This window comes from Cnephaeus nilssonii (genome assembly GCF_951640355.1).
Source record: "Cnephaeus nilssonii genome assembly, chromosome: 18".
In the NCBI taxonomy this organism is placed as follows: domain Eukaryota; kingdom Metazoa; phylum Chordata; class Mammalia; order Chiroptera; family Vespertilionidae; genus Cnephaeus; species Cnephaeus nilssonii.
Window position 1 is genome coordinate 25,849,228 of NC_137089.1, and position 17,204 is coordinate 25,866,431.

The window sequence follows — 17,204 nt, forward strand, 5'->3', positions numbered from 1 at the left end:
GAATTTGAATGACATTGAATGTCTCAACAGCAGCACTGGAAACCAGAAGAAAATAGAACCTTTTTACACCTGGGATTCTATATCCAGCTAAAATATTACATAATTTGGAGGTAGAATGATCAGATTTTCAGACATGCAATGCCTCAAAAATGTATCTGCAGCTTCACTCTTTTTATTTAGTCATTTGTATTCTTATTATTCAATTGGGTACAAGTCCTTTATTGACTTGCAAATATTTTCTTCCAGTCTTTGACTTGTCTGTTTATTTTCTTACTGAAGGACACACTACAGGAAAATTACTGAGGGACATACTACAACAAAATGAGGGATGAAACCAAGAAAAAAAATTATGTGGATACAGAAAAAGGAGTTGTAACAGATCCCCAGACAAAGATAAAGACAGGTCCTAAGATAACTTTGCACAAGCCTGACAAATACCAGATTCAACTTGAGCAAGAAGCATGAATATTTCAGAAAAGTATTTCTAAGAAAAGCAATGGAAGCCAATTGAACATTTTACTTTTTCCACAGAACTGACAAATCTCAAAGTAGTTATTGTGGGATTTGTACATAGAAAGCTATGCAAATGAAAACAATATAATTATTAAACCTTGTGAAAATGAAATTAGTACAAGAAACAAAATGTAATTATAATGCACATGCGATTCAGCTATGAATTATTTTTATAGCATCATTATAACATTAACATTAAATTTTACATTAAAATGATAATACTATTAAATTACAAAGAGAAAGAAAATGTATGAGGAGAGGGATGCAGAGCTAGGGATGAAAAAATAACCATCTTCCATATAAAGAAGGCAATGAGTATCTAAATTGAAAAAAAATTAAAATCAAGAACATCAGTACAAATTTGTTATTTAAAAATACTAAAGAGATAAAATAGGAAGCACTAAAATTATTGAAATAATTTTCTTGAGGGAGTAAAAATCAGAAGTGGGGTGGGAACAGCAGGAGGCTCATATGCCAGTTAAAACCATTTGATTTTTATCCTGGCCAGGTGGCTTGGTTGGTTGGAGCCTTGTCCCATGCACCAAGAGGTTACAGGTTCAATCCCTGGTTGGGGCATGTACTGGAGGTAACTGATGTTTCTCTCTCACAGCTATGTATCCTCAGTGAGGATTTACAAAAAACCATTTTAATTTTTTAAAATATGTTTTTATAAGTATAAAACTTAAAACAAAAAAAATAATTTTATGAGTATGTTTATCATGTTGATTTCTAAATATGTGACATTTTATTTATTTTTATTTTTTTAATATGTGTCATTTTAAAAGCCATTCTACTAATTTCCAGTTTTTACAAATGGCATTTAGTTAAATTAATTAACATGAGAGAACTTTAATCCAATAAGATACGCACGTGAATGGACCAAGACCAAACCAAGTCCAAAGTTGAGTTATTTCAATTTATCAGGAAATTCCTTCAGGAGGTGAGGTTGTCATTTTGTTGCTATCCTGTTTTAACTAGAAAACAGATTTGCCTTAAGATATGCTTGTTTCATATCCTGTATTTATTTCCCTCCAGATATCTTCTAAGCTGGATGCATAATAATTAAAATGCACAAGAACAGATGTTGCTCGGTCTCTGTCAGGCACTAAGTTTTTTGATGTGTCATTCCTTCCAGTAACTGTGCATGAGTATCAGAAGAATGGTGTATTAGCTTCCCAGGGCTGCCATAACACATTACCACAAATTGGATGGTTTAAAACAACAGACATTTATTATCTCACAGTCATGAAGGCCAGAAGTACCAAATCAAGGTGTCAGCAGGACTAAACTCCTTCTGAAGCCTCAAGGAAAGATGCATCCTTGCCTCTTCTAGTTTCTGGTGGCTTTAGGTGTCCCTTAGCTTGTGACTGCATAACTTCAATCTCTGCGTCCGTCTTCAGGGCCTTCTCCTGTTGTCCCTGTGTTTCTTCTTTGGGTGTCACTTGTAAGGACACTTGTCATTAGATTTAGGGCCAACTGAGATAATCCAGGATTATTTCATCAAGAGATCCTTAGTTTAATTTCAACTGCAAAGACAATCATGTTCACAGGACCCAGTGATTACAGTGTAAACATATCTTTTACGGGGCCACCACTCAACACATGATCTCAAACTTCTGTGAGATGATAAATTTTTGTTGTTTGAGCCACTCAGTTTGTGGTTCTGCGTTACAGAAGCCCTAGGAAACAAATGCACCTATATTTCTTAGACTGAACATTGCCTCTCTTAAGAATAATTCCTTATTAGGCTTTCCCATGATATGTAAGGTCCTACTTTGAAAAGTAGGCCCAAAACCCCATTGATCCAACTCTTAGTTAATATGCCTCTTCACGAATTGAGAAAGTAAGGCATCTGCCTACTATATGCGATTCTGGTCCTAGGTTTTCAGTATCTTACTATGACTAAGTTATTTATACAAGTTATGGGTGGATGGAACATATAAGTGTGTGGATGGATAGATAGATGATAGATAGATAGATAGATAGATAGATAGATAGATAGATAGATACCTCTATCACTTTAACTTTCATATCTATCATGCTTTTTAATAAATACAATATCATTAGCTTTTTCTCCACTTTATCAAACACTTGCTACAAATACCATTTTAATAAAATTGTTATGTCATATTCTCTCATGTTTGTGTTTACTAAGATTTTCCAACCATTACGTATTTCCACCTTTTTGTGACATCTTTTCAAATACAGCTCTGTCCAAATTTCAGAATATTTTCTTAAGATAGTGTACCAGAAGGGCAATAACTAGGCCGAAGGCTATAAAAACATTTTTAATATTCTTGATACTTATTTCCAAAATTGCTTGCAGTAAAACTGGTATTCTTTACTTGGGGGTTAAATCCCAAGAAAATTACTTGTAGCAAGAGAAAGAAATAAAGTCATGAAGCGCTGTGGGAGTTTTGCTGTTTATATATATTTCCTTAGAAAAACTCAAAGCCATGCATACTGCTTATGTAAGATGGAGGTCATTCAAGAAAATTCTGGCTCAATCTGTCTGGAACCCCAACATTTAACTGCAGATAAGGTATTAAATTGTCAGCTCATGTACTGAGCAGACGACATCTCTCTCGTCTCTGTTCCTTGGAATGTTTCTACTGACCTGCACCCTTGATTATTTAGTTCAGAGATAATTTTCAATAAACTGTTGTCACTTGAAAATAAACAATCTGGACGATGTAGGGTCCGTTTGGAATACTGACAAGATAAACAACCCAGGATGTGTCTTATTCTCTTTGCAGGCCGTTTTGGAATGTGTGCTCCAGACACTTCACTTTCTTCCCCAAAGAGAAGATTTTATTTCAAATAAAGCTGTTTACTTGGCACCTCTGGGCGACCCTTTTTGGAAGAGCCACAGCCATGGGTGGCTTTGGAGTCTCACTTCAAAGGTACCAGTTCGTCCTCCTCATGCTCTTTCTTTTGCACATTCAGAGTCTGGGTCTGGACATGGAGAGTCATCCTACCACTGAAGTCTGTGCCACACACACCATTTCACCAGGACCCAAAGGTAAGGAAGGAAAGTAAACTTTCCATCTCTAATAAGGAGGCGGTCTTCCTTCAGCTCTCAGCCCCATTCTAGTTCTCAATAACTTTCTCTTCTCCCCTCGCTAGTTCCTTCCATTTTTCATCTATTTTGGAAAACCAATGACCTATTATTTTTAAATCTCCCTTGATGTTAGGTAGGAGAATATTAGGAGGGGGTGGGACTGCAGGGGAGGGATGTGATGGAACTGATCCAGGGCAGAGGGACATTTCCGTGCTGCTCTAGAGGAAGACACACGAGCAAGATACTAGTCTTCAGGAATCCTTTCCTTTAAAGCCCAACTCCTTTCTCATACTGTGCTGCTAACGCCACTAGGCAAAAGCTCAGCGAAGTAAATAGTAAACCTTTTGTATATTTCATAAATTAATGGGCTGCTGAGTTCCAATGCAGTGGAAAAGTTTTGTTGAGGATTGGAGATAGTATACAAATGAACATTTCTTTATTTGAAAGCGAAGTCTTTGGGGCCAAGTGCCTTCGGCTGAGGGATGATAGAACATTGCAAGGTTTTTTTTCAAGTGGAGCCAAGGTCTAACTGTGCTTCAAGCAACTGGTTGATGAAAAGTGCTGCTGTTTTCCTGGTTTCAGCGCTGACCCTTTGGTTCTGAAAGTGGTCACTGCAGTACAAATTGGTGCTCTCTCATTAGTAATTCATGTGATGTTCCTCCAGGCTAGAGGGCAGAAGAATTACAGCTGCTTAAAATTTTAAGTAGAAAAAGGGTCTTTAAAAAAAAATCCTAGAAATGCATCACCCTATGCTTGTCAGTTATTTAAATGTGTATTGCTTAAAGTGCATTTTTCTTAATCAGTGAATTAATTTCCTCATAAGATTGCAATCCAAGTTTTAACCTTTGCTACCGCAAAATAAATGCAGGGGGAACAATGAGACCTTGGGGCTTCCTAATAATTTCTTGGGTGAATTAATGAATAATCTGAGGGCAAATGTTTAGAAAAGAAAGTTTTGATGAGAAGTAAAGTGTTTACTTAAAACTATTACTGAACTTTCCATAGAATATAGGAAACTTTGTATTATTCTTTGTATTATTCCTAGGGTATCATGGAGAATGCTGAAAATTAACACTTCCCCTGTTCCTGCAAATAGGAGAATCCATTTAGTAATAGAACTGTTAAAATGTTTTTCTTGCAGAGAAACTGCAGTTTTCAAACTGGAAGAAGAATGGACAACGTGTTGTTAAAATAATGTTCAAAATATAATGTTCAATAATTCTATTCATTCCAATTCAGTGAACATATATTGAATATATACTAAGTGCAAAGCATTCTTTTAGGCACAAGAATATGCTTAATATGCATTAAATACCATATATTAATGTCATGAGCGATGAAGAGATATATGATTTAGGAGGGAGATCAGAGGGTAACTAATATTTGTTAGATGCCAGTAGGGTGTCCACCATAAGAGTGTGTATCCTCATTTCTTTGCTTAATCGAAAACACCTCCATTCACATTAGAAACTCTATTAAGATTTCAAACAATGGAAACGTCTGTCATGCTCTTCCTGAGCCTGTGTGGGAATCATGAGATGATTACAAGCCAGAAAAGTGACAGAGTGAAGAAGTGAGTGCCCCTAGGGAAGAAAGGTTTGGGAGTTTTTATAAATCCTGGGTTCCAGAACCAAGTCCGTTAAGAACCCAATTTGATTGCTTTTTTTTTTTAAGTGTGTATTACTGAAGAAAACTCTTTACTTTTTTAAATTTCTTTATTGATTAAGGTATTACATATGTGTCCTTATCACCCCATTACCCTCCCTAACACCCCACTCATGCCCTCACCCCCCCTGTTGTCTGTGTCCATTGGTTTGGCTTATATGCATGCATACAAGTCCTTTGGTTGATCTCTCCCCCTTACCCTCACTCTCCTCTACCTTCCCTCTGAGATTTGATGGTCTGATCGATGCTCCTCTGTCTCTGGATCTGTTTTTGTTCATCAGTTTATGTTGTTCATTGTATTCCACAAATGAGCGAGATCATGTGATATTTATCTTTCTCTGACTGGCTTATTTCACTTAGCATAATGCTCTCCAGTTCCATCCATGCTGTTGCAAATGGTAAGAACTCCTTTTTTACCGCAGCATAGTATTCCATTGTGTAGATGTACCACAGTTTTTTAATCCACTCATCTGCTGATGGGCACTTAGGCTGTTTCCAAATCTTAGCTATGGTAAATTGTGCTGCTATGAACATAGGGGTGCATATATCCTTTCTGATTGGCGTTTCTAGTTTCTTGATTGCTTCTTATTCTTCCAGAGCCTGGGGGCTTTTCATCCAATGGATTCTAAGTTCCTTTCTTATTAAAGACATCCCATGATTCTGGAATGTACTGACTACCTACTAAGTGCCAAGCATCATGTGAGATGCTAAAGGTTTCCAACTAAGGAAGAACTTGAACTTGTCCTAGAACTTATATCTACATTTGCAACTGGGGATTAGATTGCAAACTCTTGGCGTCAGGGCCCAGCTAGCTCTTTTTTTTTCTTCTTTTTCTTTGTGAATTGCCTATGTGTGCACACTGTGCAACATGAGCATAGTCACTACTATCCTGCCTCTGCTCTGGGCACCGTCTAAATGTGCGCACAACAACAAATAAGATATTGTCTTCTCTCCAAATATAAACTGCCATCTACCCTACCTGATTCTTTCATAAGCATGGTGATAGTCCCTCCCCACTCCTGAACAATGCAGATTTGTATATTTAGCTCTACAAAGTGAAGGGGGAAAGAACACAAAAAGACAAAGTTTGATTGCCAAGTAAACATTTTAAAGGGCTGTTGTTTCTGCTCAATACATTATTTCTAAGATCAAGCTATTCTATACTCTTCCCCATGGCTAGTTATCATAATTCATATTTACCAGCAGTGAGCTCAGAAACTTCTAGATACTCAAACAGACAATACAAGGAGTTTTCCCTACATTCATTTGTAGAGCCTGGGAACTAAAAATTATTTAGCATTGCAGGTGCAAAACCAGTTAGGTTAACCCATCATATAATATGTTGTTCAATATAGAGACACCATATTTCACTGCATTATTTCCCAAGCGTAACTAGATTCAATCTGTTTGGTCTTCAGTATATTATTACACCTATTTATGCTTCAGTCTTCTTATTTGTAAAATGGACCTTAATCATAGACCTATTTTTAAAATAATGTAAGATAATCAATGTAAACTTAAAACTGTGTAGACGTCGTAAGTAGGTACTTAAATTCTATTTATCTTTCCTTCCTCTCCTTATGTAAGTCTGTTGGGTAACAATTTTGAGATAAGAATTATTCCAGTTATCAAAACTTCTTTGTGTAAAGCTACCTTTATTTTTATTTCTTTGCCTTAAATTTGTTATTTTATTCTGCCTAGTAGGTAAACGTTTTTGGTGGGTTTTTTTTTTTTTTTTTTCTACCTTGGTAGTTTCTTTAAACAATTTATGTGAAATTCTGACCTCTAGTGGTTTTACTTAAAAACAACAATGACAAAAAATTTTAACAGAATATGTTAAAAAGAATTTTAAAACCAATAAGAAATATTGAGGTGATGCTTTACAATTTCTAATGACCTTTAAGATACATTATCTTGTTTAATTGCCCTTTGAGGTAGCAATTACTTTAAACTTAAAGATAAGGAAAAGTATCAATGAGGCCAAGCTCTTTCAAGTAGATATAGCTAGTCATGCAACTTGAACTTTATCCCTACCTTCTGGCTCTGGGTCCAGTGTCATTCCATGACATCCACTGGTTTATATTAGAATCCAGTTATAAGACATAGTACACTGTGTCTTTGATAAGAAATGGATAAGGCAGTACCTAAGAACATGGAGCACATGTAACCTCTCGGCCCAACATTGTACTGCATGCCAAAACATGTTGAAAGTGATGACATGCCTCCTCTTTGGTAATTAACTTCACTAGTTTGTTTGGAAACTAATGATATTTTACCCTATTGCTTATTTTGGCTTCTGCTAGCTTTTTAGTTTAGCAGCTTTTTCTTTCAATGACATCTGTGTGTGCATGGCCTAAAAGGTCCTTTGCAACCCATTTTGCTTCTCCCTACTTCTTCCAGGTCATTTCAAACCAATTTTCAAAGGATGTTTGCTCCGGGCATCCTTGCTTTGTCTCTCACCTCTGACCCTGGAACTTTGCATTTGATGTTCCCTCTGTTTGGCCCAATCTTACTGAACATGTTCCCAAGCAGAGTTCTGCCTTCATTCATTCAGGTTTTAGCTCAAATGCCATTTGCACAGTGAGGCCCTGCCTAACTATACATTCACTCTCTACCATAGTTCTCAAGACATTTTATTATTTTAAAGGGCTTACTACTAAATGAAAATCTCTTGTGTATATATGTATACATTTATAGTCATTCCTAGAATGCAAGCTTCTAGGATGCAGGGATCCTGTCCATCTTGCTGAGTGTGCTTTCCTACTGTCTAGAATAGTTCCTGACACATAATGGGTGCTCAGTAAGTATTTTTGGTTACATAAATGAATCCCAATTACCTAAGATCCCCCACCATTTTAGCTCATGGCTCTGACCTATTCACTCAGCTCCTTAATGCTCTCCATGTTTGCCCTGTATTTTCAAAGAAAGGACTGCTCCTTTTATGCAAATGCTCCCAAAAGGAGGACTGATCCTGGGAGTGAACTGTCACTGCACCATTTCTTCAGTGACCAAAGAATTTTCCCACTAGTGGCCACCAATTTTCTGCAAGTACCAGGGTAGCATGGTAATGCCCCTACCTCAGCCTAGCCTGGCCACTAACTCAACGCCACTTCCCTCAGTAAGGAAGGCTTTCCATTGACTGCATCTGAGGACATGACAGCTCCTACAAGTCACTGTTATGACTCCTCCACGCACGTGGCCTGTGATGAACTCATGGGGCTTGGATCATCTCTTTTTTTCAGCGCGATTCCAGTGACAACCTCCACCATAGCTGTAGGAGCAGTAATGCCAATATATTGAATAGTTGCCATTCGCCTTTGCACTGTATGAGTGCTTTACAACCATTTTAAAATTTAATTACCTCAAAAAATTTTAATTACCTCAGCAGACACAGAGAAAAACACACACATTATGATTACCATTTGACAGATGAAGAAACTGAGATTCAGAACAATTAAGTCACTAACCTAAGGCCACCCAGTTGGAAGGTGGCAGGTTGGAACTCCATCCTGTTACAGTTGGACTCCATGCCCTGATCAGCTCGCTAACCCTGCTCATCAGGTAGAGGGGGCCATAGGCACTGTGGACTGCCCCACAGTACTTTCTGGGGCCACCTGAAATAGCTACTTTAGCTTTTGCTTAAAGTTCTTATTGGTCCTTATGAAGCTCGTACATGGGTAGACCAGGTGACCCACGCAAGTGCCAGACAATAGGATGTGCACACAGCTTTGTCATGAGGGAAGCCTTATAGAGAACCCTTCCACTTCTGAAATGATTTCCTTCTCCACAAACCCCTTAGCCTCTGGAAAATGAACTTCCATCTAGCCACCCAGCATTTTATTGATTACTAGAGGCCCGGTGCACGAAATTCATGCATGGGGGCAGGGGGTCCCCTCAGCCCAGCCTGCACCCTCTCCAATCCGGGACCCCTTGGAGATGTCCGACTGATAGGGCCGAAACTGGCTGTTGGACATCCCCCTCACAATCCGGGACCGCTGGCTCCTAACTGCTCACCTGCCTGCCTGCCTGCCTGATCGCCCCTAACTGCCCCCCCTACCAGCCTGAACACCCCTAACCGCCTCTGCCTGCCAGCCTGGTTGCCCCAAACTGCCCCCCCCCCCCGCCAGCCTGGTCACCCCTTAGTGCCCCCCTGCTGGCCTGGTCACTCCAACTGCCCCCCCCCCCCCCGCTGGCCTGGTTGCCCCTCACTGCCCCCCCCCCCCCCCCCCCCGCTGGCCTGGTCGTCCCATGCAGCCTTCTGGTCAGTCGTTTGGTCGTCCCTCACTAACCCCCCTGCTGGCCTTGTCACCCCACCCAGCCTGCTGTTCAGTTGTTACTATGAGGGCGTCATGACCAATTTGCATATTACCCTTTTATTAGTATAGATGGCTCTGGGTCCCAGCAAGTGACACAACTTAAGTTATTCCCAGGAGTCCCCTCAGCCTCCAAACAGGCTGTCTTGTGACTTCCCCAAATGGATGGCCAGAAATACCCAGAAACACCTGGATCACTTTCACACTCAAATTGGCATCTCACTACCTGTAAAGTGACTGTCAGATATAATCTAATTTAACCCCAGTTATTTTTAGGCTTGTGAAAACTAAAGCCCAGAGAGATAACAGACCATGTTCTATCTACATCACACAGCTGCTCATTGGAGGCAGGGCTGCAACTGGAGCTCCTGTTCCAGTTTCCCCAGCCAATCATTGTTCCCTTCCGCCATATTATACCATTGCCCTTATGTCTCGTCATTCCCATTAAGCGTGAAATGATCCTTCCTTCAGTTTTATAAATGAGCATTAGAAAAGAAGTTCTGTGAGGGCAATGTATAAACATGCTGCAGAATTGTTTTAACTCGGGCACCTTGATATAATTTAAGGTGCTAATTTCTTTCTGGTGCCTTTATCAGAGAGGTTAAGCAAGTAGTTATTTTTGAAAAACCTTTATATTAATTGTAGTAATTAACTGGATTCATTCGTTTTGAGTTTTAATATGTATTTTATGCATAAGGACAGACCAAAATTTTAAGTGGCTTGTCTTTTTTTAACTTTATATTTCAGTGTGTGGGTGTTCTGAAACATTTTTTTTCCCTCTCCTTTTTTTTTCCTCTGGGTAGATGCCAAAAACACATTTCAAGGTTATGTCAGGAGGGAAAGAATAAAATGTGGGCAAAGTGTGGGCAATGATGAGTCAGGAAGTACTCATTTGTGGAAATGACAAAAGAAATTTGTTTCATTCTAGTAAAGGTGCATCCTTTATCAATGCCATCTCTCTGACCAACTCTTTTACATAATATCGTGGCTATATATCAGTCTCTACTAGGGACCATACTAGCAGGTGCTTGCATGTTGCTAAAGATCATGGGCTTTGGAGACAGAATGTATGGTTTCAAATTTGAGTTCTACCACTTCCTATCTGTGTGATCTTAAGCTTTAATGTCCCCATTTTTTTTAAATGATGATAATGATACTACCCATATATAATGCTTATTTTGAAAATTAAAACCTATTTACCATATAGATTAGCTGTTATGGTTTTTTTTCATTAGCTTCCATTGCTGTTACTGGTCACTATAGGCTTCCTCTATTTTTACATCCTAAAAGAAAGGTTCATAGATTATATAGGTGGGTCAATAAATAGAAATCTACCAGGGAAATCCACTATCTCTGCTCCTTGCTGAAATTTCCTGAGTATTTTTAGTCCTACTGCAAAGTCAACTTTTATTCATCAATAGCTCACAAACTTGAGAGCACCCATTCTCTTTACTAACGTTGCCTTCTTTCTGTAGTTCTGCAACTGAGCCTGGTACTCCTTATCAGAAATAGTTTAAATGGTGTTGTTTTGCCTGGCCTGAGGTGACAAATATCTAAAAAAAAAGTTTTTGACATTCTTAACCAAAAGTTGACAAAGATGTCATCTTTCATCACACCACATGCCACGTGACCAAATGACAGGACAACCAAAAGGAGGAGGCCTATATGTCACATGGGAAGTTGGGAGATGGAGAGTGGTAGCAAGTGTGACAATATGCTCCAGACCAAAGTAAAAGTCTCCAAAGAGACTGGGGGCTTTGAAATACCTTAGAGGAGGGTCTCTGGAACTGAAGATATCAAAACGATTTATCAGTGCTGCCCTAGCACTTGAAGAGCAAGGCTGGACAATGCCACCCATGACTGTGGGGCAAAGCCAGTACTAGACTGCAGACACAGGCCAGATACACTGGAATAAAACTCACATAGAGTGTTCAAAGGAAAGGGATATGGCCTACTTACTTAAGCTGGAGCACACCTAAGGTGACATTTTATTCTTCAAAGTAAAATGGGCTCAAAATTTTGATTAATACATATATCTATCTATCTATCTATCGATCGATCGATCGATCGATCGATAGATAGATAGATAGATAGATATATAGATATATATATGACTTTTCATGATCAGAGAAGCCAATACCATGTTGTTATTATTCTAATGTGGCCCAACCATACTAATATACAACTTCTTCTTGCTCCCTCTTTCTGCTTCTATAATATTGTATATCTGAATAGATGTGTGTATGCAAAACAAACATTTCCAGCATTTACTGCTGCCATCATGTTCCTGTACCTGCTTATAAGGCTTTATTAGTGGGAAATGACTCTTCCAAAATGCATATTACTGCCTGTTCTCCTATATCTCTTTCTGTCTTACATTTTGGAATTAGAATATGGGTAGGGTGGGAGGTTAGGACCCAGTACTCTTCCATATAAAAAACCATCATTAATGCAACAAAGTTATTGATTCAATTTTCTGGTCAGTATAGACTGAGTCTTGGAGTGGGGTGTCCAATGGAAGAGGAACTGTTATCCTACCTCTTTTTAGTAAGTAAGATCAATTTTTTTTAATAAGGTAGAGCACAGAATTATTTTCCCTATTCTAGCTCCAATGGATTTAATGTAAATAGAAACTCGATACACTTTATTAATCCAGTTTTCATTGTACTTTGGGTTTTCCCTTCTTCTCTTCCTCCTCCCCCTCCTCCTTCTTTCTCTTCTTCTTCTTTTTAGTTTTTATAGCTATTTTCTAGAAGTTGTGAGATTCTATCAGGTCCTACCAGCCAAGTAACAGTTTAAACCAGAGAAGCCAATAGAAGTTTTTGAGTAGGAGAATGAAATAATTGGAAATATTATTTATTTATTAATAATATTTTTTATTCTTTCTATAAAAAATATTGCTTTCTGGCAGATAAATCTCTTGGCAGAGTTGAAGGTAGACTGAAGGATGTGAGAAGGTCCTGATGGGATATGAATTAAAAACAAGAGATGAATTAGGGTACTGAGATATGGAGAAAGGGGTAGGATGTTAGAGGGGTCTTTCAGAAGCAAAATTGGCAGGTTATTATGAGCTCTAAATTTTGTTTGAGCTGCCTGTGGACATTCAGATGGAAAAGTCCATAGGCAGTTGGAAATGGGTACTATAAATATTTCTTAGCATTTCTTCTCTACAAAAGCTATACACATGACCTATATAGTCTTGACTCATAATTTTTCTATTTTGTGATAGTCATCAGTCAGAATACTTCCATTCTCAATGAGTTTTGGGATGTCCATGGATTGGGATATTGATGTATAGCAGCCGTCCTCAAACTACGGCCCGCGGGCCACATGCGGGTGTTTTTGCCGTTTTGTTTTTTTTTACTTCAAAATAAGATATGTGCAGTGTGCATAGGAATTTGTTCATAGTTTTTTTTAAACTATAGTCTGGCCCTCCAACGGTCTGAGGGACAGTGAACTGGCCCCCTGTTTAAAAAGTTTGAGGACCCCTGATGTATAGTAATAGCATAGTTATCAGTTATATTCAATGACAATACTACTATTTTTTTAAAAATGTTTTTGTCCCACATTTTACTAAAAGGAATTTTAGACAATATTGTATGTCACCGCTTTAGAGTGTTATAAACATTTCAATGCCAGGACACAAATCTCTGCAAGCAAAAACAGGCATCAGCCTGGAAGTTGCAAATTTGCACAAGCAAGGAATGGGCTAAAAGAGGCCTGGCTTCCCATTGGTGTCTTCTTTTTATCCCTCTAATTTTGAGTGATTAGAAATTCTAGATGGTCTATTGGATGATACTGTCACAATGCGCTACTTCTCCAGTGTATACTGCATTCCAGGCACCATTCAACCCTTTGCCGGCAATATCACATTCGCTCCTCTCAATAACACCCTGAGGGAGATATTTCACTATTCTGATTTTCTAATGAGGAAACTGAGGCTTAAAGAATTTGTGTGGGTTACTAAAGTCTCTCAGCCAGTGAGTGATGGAGCCAGGACTTGAACTAAGCACTTGGATCCCACAGCCCATGCTCCTAACTACAGTGTATTGCAGAAGCATGCCACCTAGTCCTGGATGGATGGGTTTTTCCTAGCATTTGCTTCTACTGACTTGGCTCTGAATGCATCTTAATAATGAATGATATGTGAAGGCAGCAGAAAACCTGCCCAACAAACCTTAATGTTGTATTTTTCATTAAGTACAATGTTAGTTGTTTATTTTTTTTTCCTTCCCTGTTACTCAGACATGCAATGACTGCAAAACACTTGCAGGCCCAAAGTAGTAATTTTTTTAAAAACCAAATAAGCTTGAATACAAAGGGAAGGTGCTTTGTAATTCAAGTAGGAAAGATTGTAGGATCCTCACTTGTATTTTATTTTATTATTTATTTATTTATTTACTTATTTATTTACTTATTTATTTATTTATTTTGGCTAGGTTGCACAGGGACAAGTTGAAGGGCAAATGAAGTTCATAGGTCCCTAGAATTGAACAGGCACAAATAAGGGACTGGTTGACATTATGGTCATGCACATTAATAACCTGGCTTGGGCCATAATAAGCACCCAATAAATATTAGCTCTTACATTCTTGACAGTGATATTACTACCAGATAAATTAATCACAATATATCTCCTTAAAGATTGCATTTTCTTGCATTTGTTTAGCACATTAATATTGAAAAAGCACTTTTATTTTATTTTCCTATTTGACATGTTATCTTGTCATCTGAGGAGATGTAAGTAAAAGCATAGTCTCCTCAGCCCCACATCATTGATCTTTTTGAAGGCTCACCTTGTTAGATACCAACAAAACATGCAGCAATTTCCCTTTCATAACACTCATGATATTTACAAGATCTTGTGCTTTCTTCCCACAAACTTCTAAGCTTAGATCATGTCTTATGAGATATGGTGCTATGCCCCTAGGGCCCAACCAGGACTTGATAGCTAGTAGAAATTTGATAAATGTTTGTTCAAATAATGAATGAGTAAACTGTGAAGTGTTGAACGACTCTTGAGAACAAATAAAGTGCAGAATATCGGCCCTTATCACAAAGAACATACACGCTAACTAGCTTATATTAATTCAAAAAATTACATAAAATGCATTTTTAAATAATGCTTCAAGGCAGCAGTTAGGAAGGAGTAACAAGGAACCATATGGTGAATTGCCAAGGAAATAATTCTGTCAATAAATTCAGAGAGTTTAGAATTTAATTTCAGACAAGACTCATGGGTAGTATTTATAAGGGGAAAGAAGGCCACAGTTCCTTTATGTAATTTATGATTTTTTTAATTGCAAGAGTATTTCATGCTTGTTGTAACACATAACGTTTATAAAGATGTACAAAATATACACAAAGACCCTTCCCTGTCCAGACCCACATCTTCCATGTAATCATCATTAATGGCTTGGCATTAACATTTATCTCTATACTAGAGGCCCAGTGCACGGATTCATGCACCGGTGGGGTTCCTCGGCCTGGCCTGTGCCCTCTCGCAATCAAGGAACCCTCAGGGGATGTTGGAGCCCCGGTGCACAAATTCAGCCCAATTCCGGCAGGCCGGGCCTCTAGTCCTATCTAATAAAAGAGTAATATGCAAATTGACTGTCACTCTAAGACACAAGATGGCTGCCCCCATGTGGACACAAGATGGCCACCACAAGATGGCCAGCAGGGGAGGGCAGTTGGGAGGGACCAGGTCGACAGAGGAGGGCAGTTGGGCAGACTAGGCCAGCAAGGGAGGGCAGTTGGGGGTGACTAGGCCTGCAGGGGAGGGCAGTTGGGGCGATCAGGCCAGCAGGGAGGATAGTCAGGGGTGACCAGGCCAGCAGAGGAGGGCAGTTGGGGGGGACCAGGCCTGCAGGGGAGGGCAGTTGTGGGGAACCAGGCCTGCAAGGGAGGACAGTTGGGCGAGACCAGGACAGCAGGGGAGGATAGTTGGGAGGGAGGGGGACCCAGGCCTGCAGTGGAGGGCAGTTAGGGGTGACCCAGGCCTGCAGGGCAGGGCAGTTGTGGGGGACCAGGCCTACAGGGGCGGGCAGTTTGGGGGGGGGGGACCAGGCCTGCAGTGGAGGGCAGTTTGGGGGACCAGGCCTGCAGTGGAGGACAGTTAGGGGTGACCCAGGCCTGCAGGGCAGGGCAGTTGTGGGGGACCAGGCCTACAGGGGCGGGCAGTTTGGGGGGGGGGACCAGGCCTGCAGTGGAGGGCAGTTTGGGGGACCAGGCCTGCAGTGGAGGACAGTTGGGGGGACCCAGGCCTGCAGGGGAGGACTGTTTTGGGGACCAGGACAGCAAGGGTGGGCTGTTGGGGGGGGGGGTACCAGGTCAGCAGAGGAGGGCAGTTGTGGGGGGACCAGGCCTGCAGGGGAGGACAGTTGAGGGGGGGCCAGGCTTGCAGGGGAGGGCAGTTAGGGGTGACCAGGCCAGCAGGGGAGGGCAGTTAAGGGTGACCGGGACAGCAGGGGAGGGCAGTTGGGCACAACCAGGACAGTTAGGGGCGACCAAACTGGCAGGGGAGGGCAGTTAGGGGTGTCCAGGCTGGCAGGGGAGGGCAGTTATGGGCAATTGGACTGGCCAGGGAGCAGTTAGGCATTGATCAGGCTGGCAGGGGAGTGGTTAGGGGGTAATCAGGCTGGCAGGCAGAAGCGGTTAGGGGCAATCAGGCAGAGGTAGGTGAGCAGTTTGGAGCCAGCAGTCCTGGATTGTGAGAGGGACGTCCAACAGGCGGTTGGACATCCCTCAAGGGGTCCCAGATTGGAGAGGATGCACACTGGGCTGAGGGACAACCCCCCCCCATGCACGAATTTCATGCACCGGGCCTCTAGTATGCATATAAGATTGTTGGTTAATCTCTTCCTGCTCTCCCCCCTTCTCTCTGAGATTCATCAGTCTGTTCCATGTTTCTATGCCTGTGTGTTGAGAGTCTGCTCCCTGGTGGTCAGTGCGTCTCATAGCTACCAGTCAAACAGTTGAATGGTCACTTAGGCTTTTATATATATATATATATATATATATATATATATATATATATATATATATATATATATATATTATTCTTATTCTTTGCTTTAAACAGGATCATCTGTGTGTGAGTCTCTAAGAGACGTTATTTACACAGTGTAACACGGAGCTCACTCTTCTTCCCAAGATTTTTAATAGCTGCATCATATTCCTCCTTGTATTTTCATCAATCTCATGATGACAAACTTTAAGGTTTCTTATGTTTGTTTGTTTTTTCCCACTCTAAACAAATATTTTCATATATATATTTGTTCTTACAGTTATTCCCATCAAATAGGTTCTTAAGGTAAAATAGAGGGTGTGGGTTTTAGCTTTAGTAATTATGGACAGATTATTTTCCAGAAATATTTTAGCCATTTACATTGCTTAAAACAATGACCAAGTGCTTTCTGTGTGTGTGTGTGTATAAATATATATATGGCATCTTTGGATGCAACTAGTCCTTGAAAATTATTATTAAATCTGATGGCAAGCTCTGAAAGACATTGACATATATACTTTTTTTTTTTTTACTAATAGTGAGTTTAGAAATTTTTTATCTATCATTGTTTATATTTGTATTGCATCTTTTTATTTCATTTATTGTCTTTCTTCAAAAACAATTTGCAAAAGCTCTTTGCATA

The 17,204-nt window shown here is 39.9% G+C and overlaps 1 protein-coding gene across 8 annotated transcripts in view; it reads left to right on the forward strand.

Moving 5' to 3' along the window:
* The window catches only part of COLEC10 (collectin subfamily member 10), a 379,304-nt gene that overhangs the window by 333,469 nt on the left and 28,631 nt on the right, over positions 1 to 17,204 (forward strand). For 6 of the 8 annotated variants that reach the window (XM_079796041.1, XM_079796040.1, XM_079796037.1 and 3 more), the window contains one exon: positions 3,270 to 3,535. In XM_079796041.1, the coding sequence (XP_079652167.1) occupies positions 3,388 to 3,535 (148 nt within the window). In that variant the 5' untranslated portion in view covers positions 3,270 to 3,387. Of the gene's footprint in view, positions 1 to 3,182; positions 3,536 to 17,204 lie in introns of those variants that run through there. The other 2 variants (XM_079796044.1, XM_079796043.1) reach the window with 2 other exon arrangements.